Raw genomic sequence first — 24180 nt, 5'->3', positions numbered from 1 at the left:
CCCTGCATCGGCAGGCGGACTCTCAACCACTGCGCCACCAGGGAAGCCCTACGGGACTGCATTCTGAATGGAACATTGCAGCTTTTCAGTTTTTCTAAGCGATTTATAGTTAGAAAATGTGCAGCCTTTTGGGCAAAGTCACTGGGAATAAGGTCTACTCACTATGGACTGGTGGTAACTTGGCGATATTTTTAATATTTATCTTCATGGAGGATCAAATGTTTTCTAACTCTGGGCTAGGAAGCCATATGCCCTGGCTCTACCCCAGTTCTGAGACCTTGCATAGGACACCTCCTCTCTCTGGGCCCAATTCTTCATCTGGAGGAGGTTCCTGCCAGTGTTGACATTCCATTGTGGTATAAAAATGGGGTCCTCTGGTTTATTTTCACCAGGGGCAGTGCCTCTCTGTAGGAGAAGAAAAGCCCAAGATCCGCTGTCTTGAGTGACTTACCAGTTCTATAAAAAATCAAGTCCAGTCAGCTGTTGGACCGGACCTGGGCCCACGGCGAATTGAGGCCAATTTGAATGCGAGGGCTTCAGTGTACTTCCAAGCATTCATGACTGTTTTCTTGCCCCTAACTTGAGGAAAAAGATACTTTTATGCCAAAGTCTAGAAAGAGGCCTGTAGCCATCAGCGTGAAGCCCGAGTTGTCGGGCCCCTCTATCTCCCTCAGGGCCAGGACTGCCTGCTTTCTGGCGGGCAGCCCTGCAGGGTTCTGCCGCCAGCCCCACCTGGACAGACACTGAGAAAGCCTAAGGTCTGGGGCCAAGAAGGTGTCTCATCGTCCCCAACACATCCTGGAAGTAGAACACGGATCCTCAGCCGGGTGGAGACATCGATCAGCACGTGCAGCCGTAGACACCAGCTGAGCAGCACACACAAGGTGTTCTGAGGCTGTCTTTGGCTTCCTTTCCCCTTCCCCCGCTTCTGTTTGGCTTACGGGCTGGCTAGAGGTTAGTGGGAAAGGACAGAGATAAGCCGAGGAGACTGGCCGTGGGGAGATCACCTCTGGGGAAACCGCCTGGTAGCCAAGAGCCCTGGCGCTCGCCGGTCTCCCTGTTCATCCACCTGGACATACGCCCCTTAATAACCTCCTCACCTTGCTGCCTCAGGATCTCGAGGAGCCCTGGCTGGGCTGGGGCGCTGCCAGCAAGCTCTCTTCCTCTGGGAAGAAATGGAGAATGCAAGGGTGTGGAACTGCCTTCCTTAATCGAAGGCCTCACAGGTTCCATTCTGCAGGGGTTTGTTAGAACCTGTTGGTGCTGCAGTGCCAGGCTGTGGTGTCTGCCGACAGGCAAACTGTGCACCAGGAGGACTGGGTGACAGACTGCTCCCAACCCTTGTATACAAATGTCAGATTGGTATCAGTCTTCCGCCTTTGTGAAAACTGATGTCAGGGTGCTTTTAACGCCAGGCAGGGACCCAGGTTCCCATACTGCCCTTGGCTGGAACTTGGACCCCAAGGGCTCAAGCTAAGTGACTGTCACTTTTTCACAGGAATGTAAAGCTGACCCTGATCTCTGATCACTGGACAGGAGTGCTGTGACAAGTACACTGTAAGAGTGGGGTAACATGTTACATGTTTTGTGAGTATCACGATCCCTGTTTCCAAACTGAAGGACACTGAGCTGAATCTTGGCTGCTCTGAGCAGTTGTGAGATGGGTCCTGGGCCTCCAGCTGGGCTCTCGAGCACAGTATAATCAGCACTGGCGGCCACTTAACTGCATTTGTAGCTTGTGTAGCATTCACAAAAGCAAAGCTTTCTCTTTGGCACACAGGCTGGAGAAATTCCCCCTGAGGTGTGTCTGTGCTGTGTTTCCAGGCCGGAGAGCCTGCCAGTGCTCATGTGGGACCCTCTTCCCAAGAGAGATCCTATCAGTTTAGAATCAGAATGCCCAAGAGAGGCAGGCTGTTTTCATGACCTTCCTCTCTGCTCTCCCGTTTTTCATAGAACCATTGGGCAAATCCAAACCACTGCTCTCTTCCCTTCACATCTGCCCTCAGATCTTGCCTCTGAAGGGAAAGCACTATGGAGGAAAGGAGTGGCAGAATTCAGAGAAGCTTTAAGTAACAAATGTAAAACCCAGTCACCCGTGGACACTGCCCTGCTTATGTACCGCAGCCAGCCACGCCAGCAATCACACTTCCTGGGTAATTCTTCACCCACCCCACAAAGCCTTCTCTTTGCAGACCAAAAGCTGGAAGGAAGGTTGCTTTCAGAGTTTGTCTTTACAACTGCACGTGTTACCTTCCTTCCAAAGGGAACTTTACAAACCAGTGCGAATATCTGGCAACAAAAACCACTGTCCTTGCTTTTGGTTCCTACTTTAAGCACAGAGTGGCTCTGCAGCCAGGCTGCCTGGGTTCAGATCTTCAGCTTTGCCACTAACTAGTTATATGACCTTGGCCAAGTCCCTTCACCTCCAAGTTCCAGTTCCCACATTAGTGGAATGGAGACAACACGTCACAGAATTATCGGTTCAAGTGGAATAAGATTACATGTGAAAACAATCGCAAGACCTGGCGCCTAGCGAGCGCCCTACAAGTGGGATGCTTCCCCCCACGGACCCTTCCCAGCGGGCTGCGGCAGAACACTGCAAGATGGGAAAACACGCCACCTTGGCAGTGGCACTGTGGTTTCCCAAACAGGGAAGAAGTCTAAGGACCAAACGCATTCCCGTGCTGAGCGGAAATAGGGGCAGGGGCTGTGGCTCAGTAAATGGTTCCCCAGGGGCCCCTTGTCCCGTGGGACGTAGGCCAGGCCCACAGCTTCCTCGGGCAATGGGTAAAAACATTTTCCTAGCAGTAAAATGGTTTCCATGACAACTGTTCATCCTGGCTTCTTAATAGTTGGTACCTGGTATGCACCAAAAATCAACACTACTATCCTATGGGGCTTGTACGTGTGAGTGGACTAGCACGGGTAGGAGTGTCCTTGTTTAGTGAAAGGTCCAGACACTCAGGAAACTCTGTCCTTGGGCTGGGCTGGAGGTGCCAAAGGAACCACAGGCCTCACCAAAGCTTCACCTCATCAGGTCAGACAGCAAAACTGTCAGGGAGGCTGGCCCTATCTTTTAAAACCTAGCTCTTTAACATGTTACCCCACAAAAAGGAATTTGCTGTTAGAGGGCAAGGACAGGCTGTCACAGGACGTTAGTGGCTCTGTTTGGCCTGTGCCAAGTATCCTCAGGCCTCTCATGGCTCAGGTGCTAAGGGACCCTGACCCTGCGTATACTTCCACTGTATCATTTGGAAAATGGAGAGCCCCCCTGCCATCCTCTGATAGCTGTCACTCAGGAGCTTCACAGACTAGGGCTGTTTTCTTTTGCATTCTCCTCTCCCAGTCACTGGTGACACTGGGGAGACAGGCTCTGGCAACACTGCTGACTTTTAAAACCAAAGCAGTTTTCTGAACTTCCCTTGGGCCTACAAGGAAATACCCAAGGTTCTTATCCCAGCTCTGCCACTTGACTGCCGTGTGACCCTGAGCAAGTCTTAGCCACTCACAGTGAGCTTTCTCAACTGCAAAAGAGGGTACTCTAAGACTCATGTCCCAGGGCCTTGACGGAAAACCAGATGACAATCGAAGTAGATAAAAACACCTAACCAACACTCAGTGATACCTGAATCTGAGTTTAGGCCAACTACCCTGTTGCAGTTGCCCACAGGGACCGAGGGAACACAGCTGCCAACCATGAGGCCAAGGGAACGTCTGTTTAGAAGCCCAGACTTAGCTGTGCAGAAATCAGTGCTTCTCCCATGACTGTGGCTACTCACCCAGGCTGACCCGGAGGAAGCTGCGGTGGCGCCGGGAGGTCTCGGGTTCCCTCAGCACATATTTACACCAGGCCCTGATCTAAGTGCAAGGGCTGCAAGGAGTAATAAGCAGCTTCTGCCCGCAGGGAGCTCAGCAAGGTGCCGGAGACCAGTGTGGCAAGTGCCGTGAAGAGGGTGAGCCTGGGTACTGTGGGAGCTCACGAGAGGAACACATCACCTCCTGGGTCTCAGGGGCCAGCAGTGCTCAGGGGCAGGAAAAGGCAAACAGGCCAAGGAAAAGCTTGGACAAAGGCTCAGGGCAAAAGAATGGGGGCGTGAGACCGTGGGCAGCAACCGGTTCTGTCACACAGAGGAAGGAAGCAGAGAGACGAGGCTGGAGAGACTGGCCAGGGCCAGATCCCAGGTGCCTCACAGCCAGACTCAGCAGACTGCTCCTGGCTTCCCCACACGTGGCTCTGTGATGTCACGGAAGCTGTGTTCTCTTGGAAGCCGGCAATCTCTTCCCTGCCCACCTCCCAGCGAGGCTAAGACAAGACAGCAGCTGTGAGGTAGAGCTAAGGAGCTGTTAGGATTCTTCTGTGGAGAAAAACGGGAACACACGTTGCGGACCCAGGCAGAAATGACTTTACAGTGATCTGCGAAGCTCACCAGCCTCTCGCTCTATCCACACCGTGCAGCGGAGTGAGACACACCCCGCATGCATCCTGCAGCCAGAGGACTATGACTGTGTCCCCATATCCTGGCTAAAAACTCAAGAAAATGCGCTGGTTCTGACCACTGTTTTTAATTGAGGAAATCTAGTTAACCATACAAGGAGCCTGTAAACACTGGAACGCAGAAATATATAAGATGCTATACACAGAATTCGTACTGTGAAACAACACAGATCTGCATGAGGTCTCTCCTGCTACCGGAGGTGGTGTGTGCAAGAGAGAGATTTTTGTAACTGGGGCTGACAGTGGCGTGAAGTCAAAGGTGCGAAGGTTTTCCGTACAACCAGAGGACACAGACACAACGTGCGGTCACCAGCAGACCCTGACCTGGGGGGCAGTTAGCCTGCACTTGTGCTTGGCCGTGGCTGTTCCTGCTGCTGCTCTTTCGGCTGCTTCTTCTTCTTCTTCTTCTGTTTGGAGAGGCAGCTCAGCGCGGACTCGCCGTTTCTTGGGGCGGACACGAGCTCGGGCAGCTTGCCAGACTGAGTGGGATACCTGGTTTTCAGGTCATCCTTAAACAACGGTTGGGAGAGTAAATGGCGCAGCTCCTTCTTCAGGACTTTCGTCTGCTTTTGTCGCCGACGCTCTTCTTGCTGGTCAACTTTTCCTCCTTGAAACACAATTCAAAATAGATCATGTTTACTATGACCTGTAGGAGCATTCTGTGTCCCCTGATGGATAACACTTGTGATAAGAAATGTTCTGGGACTCTTGGGGAGGAAAGCTCTCTGCAGAAACTAGTGTTGGCTAACTTCCAACACAGTTTAGGAGAACCACTCAGGGCCACTCTGTCCTTTACTCCTCCAAAAACCCCTCTAAGACAGGAATTACCTTTATTTTACAGTTGAGGAAATCCAGGTCACTTGCCGAAGGTCACAGAGCTAGCCGCCAAATTGAGATTACTCCCCCAGTCTCCTGACCTGAAGATCACTTTTCTTCCTATGACCCACCCACTGGTTGCCTGGAATTTGGTGACTGGACGGCTACAAACCCCTCAGGAGACAGTGAAAGCCACCTATGCAGCCCAGCTCCCCTGCATCTCCCCGCCAGCGCTGTAACTGCACCTGCAGAGGCGGACATGGCCAGAGGGCTCCACGCCAGCCTGGCCTCAGGAAGGGAAGCCAGGGCCTCACATCACAGCCCTAGCCCCAAGCCTGAGCTACCAGGAGGACCACTGACTGTCATCGAGCCTAGTGATTTGGTTCCTGGCTTCCATGCTGAGCAGAGAGCAGTTAAGCCTGCCTCTGAATTTGTTGGCTTTGGCACCGAGATGCCAACACCTCAGCTGAGCTGCCCACTTGTGGGGTGGAAAGGGCACTGGACCTAATTCTGGTGTTAGTTCTAGATGTGGTTCTACCACTTCTTAGAGTCAGGAGCTTTCCCAGAGCAAGGACCACACAGATTCATCCCTGAATCCTTAGTCTCTGGCCTAGGTTCGGAGCAGGGGCTCAGTCAACACCCGGTGCTGGAGCTGCTTCCCTGCACAAATCGCTTCTGTGAGCCTCTAGTTCCCAAATGTAATAACAATTCCTGCTCTGTTTACATCATGAGGCTGGAGAAGATCAAATGAGATGATGACAGAAGTGCTTTGTCAGCTTGGAAGACAGGTGACAATAAATAACTTAAAATGTACCCAACACTTTCTATTTGCCAGGCACGGTTATAAGCACTTTATACTCATTAACTCAAGCCATCTTTGCAACCCCATGAGGTAGGTAGGTACTTTATGACCTGCGTTTTATAAATGAGGACAGCCTAGGTACGACAGAGAGGTTAAATAACTTGACCCGGTCACACAGCTAGTTAGGGATGAGGCAGCAGTCAATCACATGCAGCCTGGCCACAGAGCCTGCCCTGACATCACTGTACTCCACTGCCTCTCCACACGAGGGGTGGAACTATAGGCTCCGGACAAACGATGACAGAAGCAGACCAAGGCTGAGGGCTTTAGGCTCATCTGAGATTAGGGCCTGTCACGAAGAAGGAAAAGGCGCCCTGCCGATTTTGATAGGACCCATGGTGGTGGGGAGGTTCCAACAGACAGAAGCTGAAGGGAAAAACGAAAGATACAAGCTGAATGAACCCTTCCTCAAGTCCGTCTCGCCCCTTACCCTTATACATTTCTTCTTCCAGCTCAATCTCAAGGGCAGCCGCCGCCTGCTCAATCCAAGAATTGTGCAGACAAGCCTGGAAGTTGCGATACTCAGCTTTTTCAATCTGTCGAGCTAAACGGATTCGTTCCTAGAGGAAAGGAACAGAAAGTATTCATCTGACAGAGGATTCAGGGTTCTGGGAAGAAAAGTCTCATTTAAGTTGTGTTTTTAAACAAGCTCTTGAGATCAGTGTTCAGTGAGATGCACCTCAGCTCCCATCACAATGCATCTGCTTTGGTTCCTGATGAAAGCACAGAGGGCAACTGCTCCTTGTGAGCGTGTTCACACGAACCACAAGAGCTGTCTTTCCAAACCTGCTCGAACAGCCCCTCTTCTTGGCAGCCCACCTCCGTCAGACTCCCGAGCTACACATGCCAAAGGGAACTGTTTCCGCAGACACCGCAGCTGGCTTCCATAGCTGAGCTGAGACCTGGAGACACCCCGAGAGCCCTCAGTTAGGGCCCCGCTCTCACTCACAGGGACAACACAGAACTGTCACAGAACTTCCATCCCCTCTTCCACACTGTCCTCTGCCAAAAACATTTCCGTTCTCCTTCTCCTGGGTTCTGGGTTCAGACCGCAGCGACAGGATACAGCAGGAAAATGGGAAGGATCTTGTGATATAGGGAAAAGAGCCACGGGAAGCCAGGGTGGCTCCTAATCCCCTCTGCTTTCCCCACCGCTCCATCTCACCTCCCGCCCTATTTCCCTGCACAGCTAACAGTCCTTTCGAGCCAGAGGAGCCAGCAGAGCTTGAACCATTCCTTGCTTTTTGCTCCCCCAATTCCTGGAAGTCCATCCCTTCTTCACCCCTTCACATCTCTGCCTGCAGGAGGCTTGGAGGAAACTAAATCTCCTACCAATGTTACCATATACCCACCAGTCCACAGTGCTCCATTTGTACCTGAACTTCAGCCAGACTCAACCTGCCTCACGAGCCAGTGGATTTCTATGGAAGAGAACCCACCCTGTTTTGGTGCCTGACACGCTGCAGCCCATAATAAGCAGCACCCACTCAGGGAATGTTTATTGAGTTAAAAATAAACCCCCGAAGGTAGGAATTACAGGCATCTGCTTCAGGGATTGACAAAACTTTAGTTTCTGCCTCAGCACGACACACTGACCTCACTTCCCTATAACCCTCCATCCAAAGGCATGTCCAGACAGCCATGCTCACTGCCCTTGTCCATGGGGGCGGGGGGGGGGGGGTGGTGGTGGTGGTGGAGGTTTCAGGGGCGGAGGGAAGGAAGGGTTCATGAAGAAAACTCCTCCCACTCTGGCCACTCGCCCTATCCCCCCTTCTGCCAGACACAGTGCCCCCCACCCATTTCTTTTTTTTTTACAAATCTCCCTGCTTAGCTATTGGCAGAACTACTAACTAGTTTCCAAGGGTGGTACTGCAAGAATCTCACAGCAAAGTGAGGGAGCAGCCGAATCCCTCCCCTCATTAGCACTAGGCTTCGAACTTTTCTTTTTACCTTGACTGCATCCATGTACTTTGTCTGCACAGGGAACAGCGGGATGTCCTCATCTTTCTTAAGGGTTCTGTAGATCTTCTTAAAGTTGATCACGTCCTCAGGCCCAACCAGCATCAGGCTGAGGCCTTCACTGGTGGCACGAGCAGTTCGACCGCTTCGGTGGACATAAATCTCCGAGGTACGAGGGACCTGCCAAAGGAGGAACTGGGAGGTCATCGTGGCTGTCACCAAGCACTGCTCTTCCCCTCAAGGCCAACAACCCAAGGCTGGACCCTCCCCCCTCTCAGCCAGGCAGCTAGAAACCTCTCCAGCACTGTGGGCAGATCCAGCCCTTGTCCCTAAGTCTCACATCCAAACTGTCCCAGGTTTAGCCCATTCACTGTGCAGGCTCTGCCCTCCCGTGCCCCCTGCCCTGGTTCAGGTCGTCATGACCATTCAACTGGACAATGGCAGTCACTTCTTATTTGGTCTCCAGTCCTGCCACTGCCCCCCTGACCCAACCCAAAGCTGCCAGTGTCATCTTCCTGAGTCAAAGCTCTGACCATCATAACCCCTCTACCTAAAGAAACTCTAATGGTTCTTCATTAACTCTGCATGGATGGTTGATGATGGTAATCATAAGCAACATTTATTAAATAATTACAATGTGCCAGGCAATTCTAAGCACTCTGCATGTATTACTACCCCATTTATCCCTCAACAACAATAACGTGAAATAGATGCTTTCAGGATTATCCATGTTATAGACCGGGAAACTGAAACACACAGATGTTAAGCAATTTCCCCTAAGTTACCCAACTAAATGGTGGAGCCAGGATTCGAAATGAAGCAGTCCAGCTCCAAAGACCATGCTAACGCCTGGGCTCTACTGCCTCTACTCCAATAAAATCTGGATACATTATCCACAGATAATGTGGCACGGCAGCCGACAACCCCTCCCTTCCCACACCCACGGCACACACCACTAACCAAGAGCAGTCTCCTCCACTGAGCCCCGACAAGGCTCAGTATCTTTTCCAATGCAGTGCTCCAAGCACGATTATCAGTGGTTCGTAATGGTGTGGGAAGTGATGCCTTCTTCACTTTCCTCTTCTAACATACATACACACATAACATCCTCTTCTTCTCACTCCCTGTCAGCTGCCCCCTTCCACGTTTTCTCCTTCTCCTTCCTTCTCTACCTCTACATGCCCAAATCCTCTCCATCCGTAAATGCCAAGCATCTTTTAGAAAGCACTTTCCAACCTCCTAACCTCCCAAACTAGCAGTTATCTCTCTCTCCGATTTTATTCTGCAGCTTTCTAATATCTTCTGCCTTAAATTCTGGGCAAGGTCACCTCACGTCCTCTGGTGGATGTGATACTTCTTAGGGGCTAGAACGGTATTTTGTTAGCTCATTTAATTGTGATAACCCTATGGCGCAGGTAGCATTATTACTCCCAATTTACAAACGATGACATTGAAAGCAGAGATACGGAGTAACATGCCGAGAGCTAACCCGCTAGGCAGCAGCCGAGAAGCACTCGAGCGCTGGAAGCGCGGCTCTGCAGCCCGCACGCCTGACGGCTGCTCTAGGCTAACCTTTACCAGGCACACGCGCTGATCCTCATGTCAGTATCAACAGCGTCTAACGTTCAGGAAGTGCCACCTGGCTTTCGAAACTCCTCACGCATAACTTCACCTTAATAAGAACTTGAGGAGTCGATACTGTAATAACCGCCGTTTAACAAATGAAGAAACTGAGGCACAAAGAGACTAAGTAACTTGCTCAAGGTTGCACAGCTGGGATTTAAGCCCAGGCAGGACTTAGTTACCACACTCTTCTATTCTCTACAAGCAGGGTAATCATTTTACATGCTGAACTTATTATGTCCATTTCATGGAAGAAACTAAGACTCTAACCTGCCCATATTAAGTAGCCTGCCCAAGTCAAAAAGAAAGGGGCTATCTGATATTTGACATCAGACAGTGTCGAGAGGTTTTGGAGGATAACTCTCACCACAGTGTTCTAAAAGTGGCAGCAGCCAGTTGGTCACCAGACGCTCGTGGTATTCTCTGTTGCATGAGGCCTTGGGACCAACAATTCCTCCTCCCTCCCTCAACCCTTGCTTTAAAAATTCCCCACTCAATGTTGGGAGATGCCTACAAATTCCCTAATGTCCCTACCTGGTAATGGATGACATGCTGGACTTTAGGAATATCCAGGCCCCGAGCTGCCACATCTGTCGCCAGGAGAACACAACTGTGGCGGAGAGAGAAAGCTCATTAATAACGACTAACGGCTGTCATTAGTCAAATTCTTACCACCAACTGAGTACTCTAAACACGACTGCTTACGGACACTCTACGAGACGATACTATTACACATCTCCCTTAGACAGACAAAGAAGCTGAGGCTCAGAGATTAACTTCCCAAGGTATATATATGGCTATTCAGTAGCGGAGCCAGGATCCAAACCTGGGTTTCACTGGCCGCAATCGACAAGCCACACTCCGCAATAATAAAGACTACCTCAAGTGCATTAAATGGGGCCATACTCTAGGTCGGTGACCTCATCTCCTATCACCCTCCCACTTAATTCCCTCCAGTCACACAGGCGTCCTTGCTCTCCTCGCTCTTCCTCAAACATGCCAAACCTGCTCTTACCTCCCAGCCTGTGCACTTAGTGCACCTTAGGCCATAAAGGTCTTCCTCAGATATTCACATTTCCTTACTTTCTTCCACTCTCTGCTCAAATCTCACCTTATGAGAAAAGCCTCCCAGACCACACACCCACAGTCTGCACAACTCCCTATACAACTTTACTTCTTAGCACTTAGCACCACTTGACAAACTGTATACTTACTTTTCAGTTTATTACCTCTGTCCCCTGGGATGTAAACTCCACGAGAGCAGGGACTTTGCACTACTCACTATTCTATTACCAGCCCCTAGAACAGTGCCAGGTTCACCGCAAGCATTTAATAATATGTACTGGGTGATGTTTCTTAATGTATGTGTAGTTTGAGGGGAGTCAAAAGCACCTGAGGTATGTCTTAAAAACTAAAGATTTTAGGCCCTTCAGGGTCCCCACTTCCTGCATCTCTGAGATAGGGCTGCGGAATATGATGCAAACTAAAGTTTGTAAAATATTAAACCACCATTCTAAGTCAAGGTGAGCAAATTTCTTCTGTAAAGGGCCAGAGAGTAAACTATTTTTGGCTTCACGGGTGATGTCTGTTGAAACTACTCAACTCTGCCATTATAGCACAAGAACAGCTATAGACGATACATAAATAGGCCTCGCTGTGTTCTGATAAAACTTTACCAATAAAAACAGGTAACAAGCCAGATCTGGCCCATGGGCTATAGTTTGCCAACTCCTGATCCAATGAACCACTAACTCTACTTACTAACATTTAGAGGGAAGTGAACCACTTGTTCTTGAAACTAATCTGTAACCGGTAACCTGACAAAACAATGTGGGCAGAAACCAGTTTAATGTCCAGCTTCCCAGGCCCTCATTTTGACAGTCTGCACCGCGCTGCCTGCCTGACCATCAGTCTGGCCCAAAAGCAGATGGACATGACAGCATGAGCTCCACAGTCTGACAGGCTGGTCTGAGGCCCAGCTCTACCACTTCCAAGCTGAGAAACCTTGGGCAAGCTTATGTGCTTTTCTAGACCTTACTTTTTTTATCTATAAAATAAGAATAATGACAAGTGGTTAAGTATTAAAGCTAACATTTAGCAAGCTCATACCATGTGCCAAGCACTGTTCTGAACACTTCAAATGCATAAATTCACTTACTCCTCAGAGCAACCCTCTGCCATAACTTTTATTATTATACTGATTATGAGAAAACTGAAACACGAAGAAGTAATCTGACCAGCTAGAAGTGACACAGCCAGGATGTGATCTCAAGCAGTCCGCTTCCAGTCTGTGCTCTTAACCATGATTCTATTCTTCTCGAGGATGTTAGAAGTGAATGAATGTAATAATGTATCTAAAATGCAAGCACAATACTTAATCTATTGTTAAGTGTTCAATAATAATAGGTATTATTGTCACCATTACTCATTATTAAAGAAGTTTCTGTTGGGTATTACCAGCAACCAAATGTACTAGATGAGAGTGAGCCTGCCTCACGCTGTGCAAAAAAAAAAAAAAAGGCTACCTTCTACAATAAGGCTCCCATGAGAGAAGGTAGCTTCCCACCATCCTGGCGACATAGACCCAATGGCTAATCTGTGGACAGGCCTGACTTACTCCTCCAGACGGGCAAACTGCTCCAGGTTTCTGAGCCTCTGCTTCTGGTGCATGCAGGCATGTAGGGTCAGCGGCATGACATCCAGGACTTTGAGGAGCCCAGAGAGGCGTTTGATGCAGGAGATACTGTTGGCAAACACTAAGGTGCGGCCTGGATACTGCATCAGGAAGTAGTACAGATATAAGTCTTTCTCATCAGTCTCACAGTGGATCTTGGTCTCTGTCAGTGTCTCTGCCGTGGCCTCCTTTCTTGTAAGGTCGATGACCTTGGGCTTGCCCCGCATGCCAATCTTCTGCATGAGGAGGTCAAGTTTGGCAGACCTGTCGATTTTCTTGGCATGCTTCTTGTGAAGGACTCGAGCAGGAGCTTGATGTACCAGGGTCAGCGTGGCCGAGAAAACAAGCGTCTGTCTCTTCGGGTTGTACTGGGCATCACTGAGCATCTCTAGCAGCTGGGAGAGCTCAGCAAAGTGGCCTTTCTCAACCATGCGGTCAGCCTCATCGACCACCAGGCACCTACAGATCCAGACAGACCCACATCACCTGGTCAGCAGCAGGTAAGAGGAGTCCCCCACGGCATATACTCTACCGCCCCACCACCCCCAGGGCCCTCAGCTAACCCCCCTCACACATGCTCAGCTTTCTAAAGGCCCAAGTCTGGCTAGTGCCACACCAGGGCACTTTGTAACAGGGAGAAGGCATTGCACACTGTGCCATGTCACCTCAGGTCCACTTCAGAACGGGGGCTGCGGGAAAGGGGAGGCACTGTTTCTCACCTGAGCTGCCGAAGGTTGCTCAAATGAGGGTGCTTTTCTTTAACTAGCTCCCACAGCCGGCCTGGAGTGGCAATCACAATCTCAGGCTGACGGTTCAGCATCCTCTGCTGTTTCTGTGTGGACATTCCACCAACCAAAATAGCAGTTTTAATGCCTGTGGTACACAAAACATAAGAGACACTGTTATTCAGACTGATTGCTTATTTCTTCCAACGCTGACACCGGTGCCCCCAGATTAGTAAAGGCTGCGAGTCACCAGCACAGCTCCCCTCTCCAGGGGAGTGCTAAGAGCTCGCCTGCCCTGTTGATGCCATTGCTAGAGGGCTTACCAGGTCTTCTATGATCTAGGCCCTGACTATTTCCCCAACCTCATTTTTTTCTACTCTTTCCCCTCCAACCACACCAGTAGGGCTGGATTTGAACCCAGGCATGGTGACATCCAAAGCTCTGGAAAAAATGAGCAGTGGTGCACCACAGTGCTGGGAAAGATGTAACTTGTAGCTGTGACACACCTCCCCTAGGAGTTCCTGCCCATGCCCCTCAATTAAAATTAAACTGAATCTCCTCTGATGGTTAGTGTTCTCTTCTCCTCTCTAGTGGAGGACTTTGCAAGGTAGCCAGTATGGAAGGAACACAAAGGGTCAGGCAAGCAAAGTGCTTAGTAAAGTGCCTTGTAAGATACAGTCAGAGCTTGACAAGTAACTGCTCCTTTTACTATAAAATTGAAACCCCGACTCTGCAGCCTTTCCCAAAGAATTCCCTGAAAAAGTTAAGTTCTAATGCCCGAAGGCAAGAGTCAGCAAACTTTTCCAACAGTAAACATTTCTGGCTCTGTGGGCTAAATGGTCTCTGTACAATTACTACCTCTATTCCACTCTGCACTGGTGATGCAAAAGTGACCATAGACGTATGTAAGTAAGTGGGTGTGGCAGCACTTTATTTTAAAAAAAAAAAACCCACAAAAACCCAAACAGTGGTTTGCCAAACGCTGCCCCAAGTATCTACTGTATCCAATAAGTTAACTAATTTGCTACGCAGCTAGAATAGCATTCGCTATGTGTTATCCTTGGGAGAATAAAGAATGTGTCACTCAAACAGTTTTCTGTCGGGCTTAATTCTCTGGCAGAAGAGAAAGGTTCCCTCTAGAGGGCGGGCACAGCTGATTCACCTCTGCCACCCCAGCTACTGGAATCCTTTCAGGCAACATTTATTAAACGGAATTAAACCTCACTTGTAAACTTGGCCACAGCATCAATGTGTTGTTTGACTTGAACGGCTAGCTCTCGAGTGGGAGTCAGAACCAGTCCAAGCAGAGGACGCCTTGGATGTGCAATTCTGCCACCCAATTCTTGTTTTAACTTTCTAGTCTGCTCTTCATCAAGCTTCTCCTCCTTGTTTTCATCCTGTTTGGGAATGGGCGTCTCCCTGATCAGGGAAGAAGGTCCTTCACCGGCATCATCATCATCACAGGAGGGCAGCACCTGGTTTGAGACTGTGGCTCCAATCTTGGCTCTTGCCTGGCCGGGTGGTGCTCTAGCCTTCGCTCCAGCCTCACTGGGCAGTGCTTCACCCTCAATTCCAATCTCAACAGGCAGAGCTCCAGACTCAGTTCCAGCCCTGCCTGGTGATCCCATCTCAACTCCAGCCTCATTACTGGTCTCCCCAGGCGGTGCTCCTGTGTTACTTAGAGCTGGGATAGGCTTCTTCCTCACCTGCCACTGCAGCACTGCATGAATCACTGGAATGGCAAAGGCAAGAGTTTTCCCACTTCCTTAGAAGCAAAACAAAAAACAAACAAAAACAGTGTGAATCAACAGATGTACATACTTTTGCCTGATTCTATCCTTTACACCGAATAAGGGACCCTGAAATAGCCAAGTGCCACCCTGACCAATCCAAAGCTCCTTCTACCCTACACAGGTATGGTACCCCTACAGCACTGCAACCAGAGGGCACCTGTAATTAGGAGTCTGAGGAAAAGTCTGACAGACTGGCATTGCGGGCTGAGGTCACCAGTAAACTACAGACAAATGTCCAAACAATGAAACCCTAAAGAGATGGGCAAGTTTTGTGCGTGCGTGCGTGCGTGTGTGTGTGTTGCTGTTGTACAGGAACACAAAATTGAAGGGTAAGGAATGGAAATCTGTATAATACTTTCCCAAAACCTTTCTCTGGTGGGGAAGGAGGGAGTAAAAGAAAATTTTCGTAGTTTTCGAGAAAATTTTAAAACTTTTGTCTATGCTTGAACATTTTCAAACTAGCCTTTGAATGTATATGGAGCCCAAGTATTCACACCATCTGTGTGGACAAAAACAAACAAACAAAACAAACCACTTCAAGCTGAGAATTTAAAGTGGTTCCAAAATTAAAATGCCCCAAGCAGAAGCAAATAAGTGATCTCTGTATAAAGAAACTTTTATCACAGACCTCAAAGAACTCTCACAGATAATTTTCAGAGGAAAATGAGCATCTCTCAGGAACGAGGTACTATAAGCAAGAACTATAACAAAAAAAAAAAAAAGAAAGAAAGCAAAAACAAACTCATAAAACTTCAGAGAAGAAAAACAGCACTTTTCATCAGAAACAACAAATGCTATAAAATAGTGCAATGACATCTTTATCTGAAGACCTGGGGAAAAAAATCTGACAAACTACAACTCTACACTTAGCAAAAATCTCTTTCAAAACAAAATGCAAAATAAAGACTTTTGTAGGTATACAAAAGCTGAAAGAATTTATCATCAGCAGACCTGGTATACAAGAAATATTAAAGGAAGTCTTTCGTGTAGAAGAAAAGATGATATTGGCTGAAAATCTGGATCAACACGAAGGAATGAAGAGTACCAGAAACGGTCACATGGATAAATATAAAAAGTCGTTTTCTTATTAAAACTTCTTTAAAAAATAACTATTTAAAGGAAAAATAATGAAAATGTGTTTGGGGATTTCTAACACATATAAAGTATAAAACAAAAAGCACAAAGCAAAGAAAAAATGCAAATATCCTCTTGTAACGTTCTTGCAGTATATATAAAGCAGTATATTATCATTTGAAGGTAGAGTGTAATATACTGAAGACATCATCTGCGAGCCCAAAGCAACCTCCAAAAGGACATGACAAAGAGTTAGAGCTAACAAGACTATAAAAAAGATAAAATGGTATCACAAATATTCAATCCAAAAGAAGGTAGAAGAGGAACAAAGGAATAAAGAATAGCTGGGAGAAACAGAAAACAAATAGCAAAACAGATTAAAACCCAACCATTATCAATAATCACATGAAATGTAAACGACCTTAACACAATTAAAAGACAAGATAGTTGGATTAAACAGCAAGACCCAATTATATGCTGCCTATAAAAAACTCACTTTGAATATAAAGATATAAATAGGACAAAAGTACAAAAAGTATGGAAAAAGACACACCATGCTAACATTAGTCAAAATAAAGCTGGAAAAGCTACATTAATAACCTGACAAAGGAGATTTTAGAACACAGAATACTTCAGGGAAAAAGAGGGCCATTTCTTAATGAAAAAAGTGAACTCATTTAGAGGATACAATAGTCCTAAACATTTATGCATCTAATAACAGGGTTTCAACATTCACAAAACAAAAACTAACTGAACTGCAAGTAGAAAACTATCACTCAAGAAAAAATAAAAATATTTCTAATATGGTAAAGTAATTAAGTTCATAATTTAAAACCATCCTATACAGAAAAGGGCAAGCACAGATGAATTCTACCAAATACTTAAGGAAGAAAAATGCCAATTCTATACACACTCTTTCAGAAAATTGAAGGGAATACTTCAACTCACTCTGAGGCCTGCATTACTCTGATTCCAAAACCAGTCAAAGACATTACAAGACAAAACTACAAACCAATATCCCATTAACAGAAATTCAAAAACCATCAACAAAATTTTAGCAAATCAAATCCAACAATGTACAAATAATACACTGCGACTAAGTTCAGTTTATCACCATTATCAACAAACTGAAAATGGAAAAAACATGTATCTCGATATATGCAGAAAAGGCGTTTAAAAAAATACAGTAACCATTCCTGATACAAATCTTTCTGCAAACTAGAAACAGAAGAGAATTTTCTCAACCTGATAGAGGACAAATAGGAAAAAACCTACTGCTAACATCACACTTAATGATGAAACACTGAATATCTTTCCCCAAAGATCAGGAACGAGGCAATGATGTCCACTATACCACTTCAATTCCAATTGTACTGGAGTTTTAGCCAGTGCAATAAATAAGACAAAAGTAAACAAAAGGCATCCAGACTGGATGAATAATCATCTTTGAAGAAAATCCTATGTAATCTTCAAGAAACCAGTTGATGGTACCAAGTTGCAGGATACAAGATCAACATACAAATATGCAGATTTCTATTTATTAGCATCAGAAATAGGAAATCTTAAATTACCATTTACAAAAGCATCAAAAATATGAAATACTTAAGGATAAATCTAATACATGTGCAGACACTGAAAACTACAAAGCGCTGCTAAGGAAAACTGAAGACCTTAAAAAAATGGAGGGCTTCCCTGGTGGCGCAGTGGTTCAGAGTCCGCCTGCCGATGCAGGGGACACGGGTTCGTGCCCCAGTCCGCGAAGATCCCACATGCCGCGGAGCAGCTGGGTCCGTGAGCCGCGTCCGGAGCCTGTGCTCCGCAACCGGAGAGGCTACAACAGTGAGAGGCCCGTGTACCGCAAAAAAAAAAAAAAAAAAGAAGAGCTATACCACATTCATGGACTGGAAGATTCTATATTGTCCAGATGTCATGTCCTCAGTTGGCTCTATGACCAAGGCAATCCCAATCCAAATACCAGCTGACTTTTTGGTTGAAATTGAAAAACTGACTCTAAAATTCACCTTGAAATGCCAAGGGCCTAGAACAGCCAAAATAACTTTTGAAAATAACAAAATTGGAGGACTTATACTACCTGATTTTAAAGCTACTGTATCCAGCATAATGAGGTACTGGGAAAACAGTAAAGATAGACAAATAAATCAATGGAAAAGAAAAGACTCCAGAAATAGACCCACACCTATATGGTCACTGATTTTCAAAAAAGATGCAAAGGCAATTCAGTGGAGAAAGTAGTTTTTCAACAAACGGTGCTGGAATAATTACATAGCCACGTGCAAAACAAAACAAAACCTTTGATCTGTATTTCTCCCCATAAAAGTTAACACAGGAAGGATCAGACTGAAACACAGAACCTAAAACTAGTAACACTTTTAGAAGAAAATACAGGAGAAAATCTTTGTGATCTTGTGTTAGGCAAAGGATTCTTAGGTAAGCACATCTGTAAAAGAAAACATGATCATTTAAACTTCATCAAAATAAATAACTCCTGCTCTTCGAAAGACACTGTAAAGAGAATGAAGACATAAGCCACAGACTGGGAGAAAAAAATGCACATCACATATCTGATAAAGGAGGTATATCTAGAATATATTATGAATTCAATAATAGGAAAACCACAACCCAATTAAAACATGGGCAAAAGAACTAAACAGACACCACCAAAGAAGATAATATGGATACAATTAGGCACGGAAAAAGACGCTGCTCAAGGAGTCACTAGGGGAATACCAATGAAAGCCACAAGGAAAGATCACTAAAATTTTTAAAGTCTAAATCAAATTAAAGACTGACCACACCAAGTACTGGCAAGGACATGGACCAATCTGAACTCTTATAACCTGGTGATTATGTAAAATGGTACAATCACTTTGGAAAACTCCTAAAAAGTTACATTTACCATAAGACCTAGCCATTCCACACCTAGGTATTTACCCAACAGAAATCAAAGCATATATCCATACAAAGACTTTTACGCCAATATTTATGATAGTTTTACTTGTAAATGCCAAAAACTAAAAAGAACAGAACTATCCATCAATAGATAAGATAAACAAACTGCACTATATCCATACAGTGGAATACTACTCATCAATAAAAAGAAATGGACCATTGGTATTTGCAATAACATGGCTGAATCTCAAAGTATGCTGAGCTAGAGCAGACACTCTCCCTCCCCAAAGTACATATTGTATGACTCCATTTTAAAATTCTGGAAAATGCAAACTAATTCATAGCGATAGGAAGACTATCAGAGGTTACCTGGGGATGAACAAGGAGGGGCGCCTAGGGAAGGAGGGATTTATTAAGGGGCCCAAACATCTTTTGGGGGTGATGGATATTCATTATCTGCATTGGCAGCAGTTTGCCCACAGCCCCAAAACTCTTTGAGACTTGGACCTGTGGATTCACAGCATTCCATAGAAATAGCCTGATAGGAGCTGTGGTATAAATCCAAATGTCAATCTCTAGCCAAAGTGGCTCCCGTCTCTCCTCTGCCTTCCAGAAACAGACTTCCAGGCCTCTCTGCACCGACCAAAGTAGTGTAGCAGAATGCTTAACAGCACACAGACCTAGCCTAGAACTATTCAAGCACTACCACTTTTCAGTGGGGCAGTTTTAGGGACACTGTCTACCCTCTGTGAGGCCGAGTTTCCTCTTCAGTAAGATGGAATAAAGGAATCTACCTCAGGGTGGTTTTCAGAAACTGAGTTCATGCATGTAACACAGGGCATGACATATTTTAAATGTTAAATAAATGTTCTAAGCTATTACTGTTACCTCCATCCCCTTTCCTGGGGATTCCTCCCTCTTCCATCTTCATGACTCTTATACAGGACCTCACCTCAAGTTTCCTGACCACTCTTCCAGAAATCCAAGGCACAAAGTGTCTAGATCAGGGGTCCCCAACCCCCAGGCCATGGACCAGTAGCGGTCTGTGGCCTCTTAGGAACCAGGCCGCACAGCAGGAGGTGAGCGGCCCGGCCAGTTAGCGAAGCTTCATCTGTATTTACAGCCGCTCCCCATCGCTCAAATTACTCCCTGAGCTCGGCCTCCTGTCAACATTATGGTGAACTGTATGATTATTTCATTATATATTACAATGTAACTAACAATAGTAGAAATAAAGTGCACAATAAGTGTAATGCACTTGAATCATCCTGAAACCACCACCTACCCCCTTCCGTGGAAAACCTGTCTTCCACAAAACCAGTCCCTTGTGCCAAAATGGTTGGGGACCGCTGGTCTACATGGTCCAGCTCTGAAATGGAGCAGGACTCTATGGTCCTTCCCGCCCATGTCCTCTGCCTGCATTTTGTCTGTGGAAAAACTTCAGCCAAAGAATAAGTTTAATCAGAGAAGTGAGAAAATGCAGAAGCAAAGGAAAGCAGTCCGACAAGACTAAATAATAATAGTTTAGTCAATAAGCATAGCTAAGGACCTTCAGTTCCTTCTCAAGGGCTATAGATAATATTCTGAGCCATATCCTGTGAGCTGTCTTGTAGATACTCTCTGTGTATCTACAGATAAAACGCCCACCAGGTGGAAAAAGTTAACTACATGATGACCAGACTGTAGCCATGACATAAGCTGCCATTCCGAGAACTGGCCTCAAGAAAATGGAAACAAACCGACCCTGGAACTGAAGATCAACTGTACTTAAAACAATGAAGACGATGCTGGTCAGACCATCAATGACCAATTTCAAGGTGACTGTCAACAGCCGACTGTGCTGTTTCTGTTGCGGCCCCCTCCCCTCCATCTATAAAAGCTCTTGCCCACTGGTTGGGGGGGTGGGGGGGTCGGCCTTCAGACAGAAGCACCCCCCCCCCGCCACCCACCGCCTCCGTTGCCGGCATCCAAAATAAAGCAAGCTTTCCTTTCACCAACCTGGCCTCTTTACTGGCTTTTGAGCGGCGAGCAGCTGGACCCCACTTTTGGTTACAATTCTATGCCATACAATATAGTAGCTACTAGCCACATACCGCTGTCAAGCACTTAAAACGTGGTTACTCTAAACTGAGATGGGCGGCAACTTGAAAATACACATAGGAGTCTGAAAACAGTATAAAAATAAGAATGTAAAATATCTCAATAATTTTACGTTCATTGCGTACTGAAATATGTTATGTAATTGGTTAAATATATTGTTAAAATTAATTTTCACTTTTTGAAAACCTTTTTTAATATGGCTCCTAGGAAATTTTAAGTTACATATGTGGCTCACATTACGTATATATTTCTATTGGCTACTGCTGGTCAAGTTAGACTAATAGCTCCAGGCTTGTATTGCTCCTTCCCCCATCAGTAGTTTAATCTCCCCAGGGTGAGTGTACCTGTCATTGCTTCACAAAGTCTCAGGTGGCCCAAGGAATGAGGGAGCTTTAAGCAATGCCTAGTCGCAATAGTCACTTCCTGCCCCAATCTGCCTACAAAATCCACCCAATGGTTACACAAACTCAAATCCTTCCAATGCCAATAAACCCACCAACTCCCAACGCAGCCCTTTTTATCTTTGGACAACTCTTGCGAACGAGACACTTCTTCCTTATACTAATGAAGATCGACCTCTCCGGAGGGCTGATCTTATTAGCCCTACTTTACCTCTGAGCCATTCAGAAAAGGCTCAAGACCTGGAAAAAAACTACCATTCGCAGATCACTTACAATGTACTGTGTAAATTTTAGTTTACTATTTTTTTTGTTACTAGTTTACTATTGTGTAAATGTAGAAATTTAGTAGGCATTTATATTTAACCCACATAGCAAAAGAAGGAGGTACTGCAGTTGTCTATCTCCATTTTATAATAGGGTCTGCAGGGCTCAGAGAAATAAAGTGACCTGCCTAGGGCACCAATCAGCACATGGCCTATTTCAACCCAGAGCTAGCTGACTTCTAAAAACCTTCACTCAACAGTGCTTTTGTGGTCATGCTCCCAACCAACCAGCCTGTTAGCAGCCACAAGCTCAATCCAGAAGCAATCTTGCCCTGGCCGCCAGGTAAGGATGCCCTTACCTGTCTCAGCAGCCCCAAGGATGTCCAGTTTGTCACGAATGGCAGGTGCCAAGGTCAGAGCTTGGACTGGTGTGGGGGCAGAGAAGCCTAGGAAGCTGAGCGCTCGGAGAACTGGCTTGGGTACAAAGAGATCCTTCCAAGCTGATACATCTGCCTTGTGATCATGCATTTCAGGCATCCAGGTCTTTGCTTTTTTGGGCGCCTTTGGAGTAGTACCCTGGGAAGGCTCTGAGGTTTTTTTCCCTTTCTTGTTCTTCTTTTTTGGAACCGTCTGGGCCGGGCTTTCTGATGCCATCTCCCCTACCTCTAGATCAGGACAAACTGTGCCATCTCCCTGGGGCCCTGGCTCAGTATCTTTGCCCTCAAACACTTTCTGGGCACTGGTTCCTTCAGTTTCCACATCTTTACTCTTCTTCAACTTCATCTTTTTCTTTGAGGAGGTAGACTCTCCTTCCGAAACAGCTTGTGCCTTTCTCTTCTTGGGCTCCTCCTTTGAGAAGAGACTGGAGGAACTCTCCGCAGAGGAGACCAACTGATAATCCGTCAGTTCCTCAAAGCACACCAAGTCATCCATCTGTCCGTCTGCAAACATATTTGGGTCAATCTTCACCTGCTTCCATTTTCCCACAACTTTGATGCCCTTCCTCTGAATTCTGCCATAGTTTGATGGCTTTGGTCTCGATTTTTTCTCTTTCAACTTCATGGTTGCTGAAAAGGAGAGAAATGTTCCACTAGATTGGCAACTGAGAAGCACAGGGCTCTGAGGTAACAAATATTTTCTAAGCAGCCTATAGAGTATCAGGCCCTGCACACAAAGATGGCTCTAATGGTGATGCCGCCAGCTAGAGAAGATCAAAGAAGGAAAGAAATGCACTCACACAGTGGGCAGCTTGGTCTGCAACAGAGGGGACACAGGAGGTGTAGCAAAGACATATGAGCTAGATCTGGTTTGGATTCTAGATTCAACACTGACTGCTCGTGTGCCCTTGGCAGGTCCTGCTTAATCCTCTCTGAACCTCAGTGTTCTCGTATTTTAAAAAGGGGGGAGGGGTTTACTAGCTAAGTCCCAAAATGTTCTCTGCAATAAATAACATTATGTAAAGCACGGAGGGTGAAGCCTGCCACACCCAAGCCATCTTGAAGGTTGAGTAAGTATCTTGGGGGGGTCGCTGGAGGGTGGGTGAGGAGGGCAGCTTTATTAAGAGTGCACAGAGCTTTCTTCCTTCTCAAGCCTTGCCCCAAGAGGGCAGATGCCTTTGCCACGACTCTGGCCTTTGCCAAATGGCTTAAAACCCAACTAGCTTTTTCATTACCTTTTAAGTGATTTTAAAACAAGTGATCTATGCACACGTCGTCAGACTGGAACTCGAGCCACGTTCTCCCTTTTCAGAAAGGCCGAGAAAACGAGATCCTGTGGAAAGACAAAGGGAAATCTTGGTTCAAATCTGAACCCGTCACTGGCCAGCTCTGGGTCTGGGGTGCACGTATTAATCACTGTGAGCCTCAGTTCCTCGTCTGGAAAATGGGGATGATGAGGGTCTGTGTCTCCTTGGAACGTCACACGAAGACAAAAAGATGACGCAGGTCCAGAACCGCTCAGCATGGCGCCCCGACGGCAAAGCAAGCCAGAGCGCAACGAAGGTTCACCCCCAGCATCGGCTACGCCGCGATCACAAGCAACCCGGATCAACGACGGGGGGGGAGGAGGGAGGCACATGGGGGCGAGGACGCGGACTGCGACCCGCAGAGCAAGCAGGAGGGGTCCCTCCTCCTGGCGCCCGGCCAGGCGCCCGGTGCTGGCGCCTCGTGTCAGGCACGAACCGGCTCAAGAAGCTGAGAAACCGAGGGGACCCCGGCGCAGGGTCGGCCAGGCCGCTTGACGAGGCCGGCGGCCGCCCTCTCTGGTCCCGAGAACCCAACGGCCTGGAGAGACCCGCGCTGGGTGGCCGCCTCCAGCTCCTCTCGGGTGCCGGGTCCGGCCCCGGCCCCGCTCCGGCTCCGGCCTTGGTACTCACCGTGTAGGGACGCCGACTAACCGCCTCACACACTGCTGCACCAGCCCTCCTCGGCAGCGTCCACCGCAGTTCCGGGGAGGGGCTTGCGCCCACGCACGCGTGCGCATTGGG

At 47.1% G+C, this 24180-nt stretch overlaps 1 protein-coding gene across 2 annotated transcripts; it reads right to left on the bottom strand.

The window, feature by feature from the left end:
• Positions 1-4556: 4556 nt before the first annotated feature.
• DDX24 (DEAD-box helicase 24) lies at positions 4557-24137 on the bottom strand. Of its 2 annotated transcripts, none has more exons than XM_082682022.1 (10): positions 24070-24137; positions 23368-23465; positions 22055-22762; positions 14380-14919; positions 13149-13302; positions 12373-12888; positions 10290-10365; positions 8124-8312; positions 6604-6733; positions 4557-5102 (listed from the first exon to the last, which is right to left on the bottom strand). In XM_082682022.1, exons 3-10 carry the CDS (start codon positions 22755-22757, stop codon positions 4831-4833), a joined length of 2580 nt encoding a protein of 859 aa, XP_082538148.1. In that variant the 5' UTR covers positions 22758-22762; positions 23368-23465; positions 24070-24137; the 3' UTR covers positions 4557-4830. The 2 variants fall into 2 exon arrangements, with proteins under 2 accessions (XP_082538148.1, XP_082538149.1); XM_082682023.1 differs by having other exon boundaries at positions 14380-14886.
• Positions 24138-24180: the final 43 nt, after the last annotated feature.

Source organism: Grampus griseus (genome assembly GCF_964374135.1).
Source record: "Grampus griseus genome assembly, chromosome: 2".
NCBI lineage: Eukaryota > Metazoa > Chordata > Mammalia > Artiodactyla > Delphinidae > Grampus > Grampus griseus.
This window is presented reverse-complemented; position numbering and strand designations above follow the sequence as displayed.

Excerpts from the sequence above, each read along its gene's own strand:
- DDX24 (XM_082682022.1), bottom strand. The coding sequence starts at position 22,757 with ATGAAGTTGAAAGAGAAAAAATCGAGACCAAAGCCATCAAACTATGGC. Across the intron at positions 12,889-13,148 it reads AGCAACCTTCGGCAGCTCAG|GTGCCTGGTGGTCGATGAGG; the intron begins GTGAGAAACAGT and ends CTGGATCTGTAG. Across the intron at positions 10,366-12,372 it reads CAGTTTGCCCGTCTGGAGGA|TTGTGTTCTCCTGGCGACAG; the intron begins GTAAGTCAGGCC and ends TCTCCGCCACAG.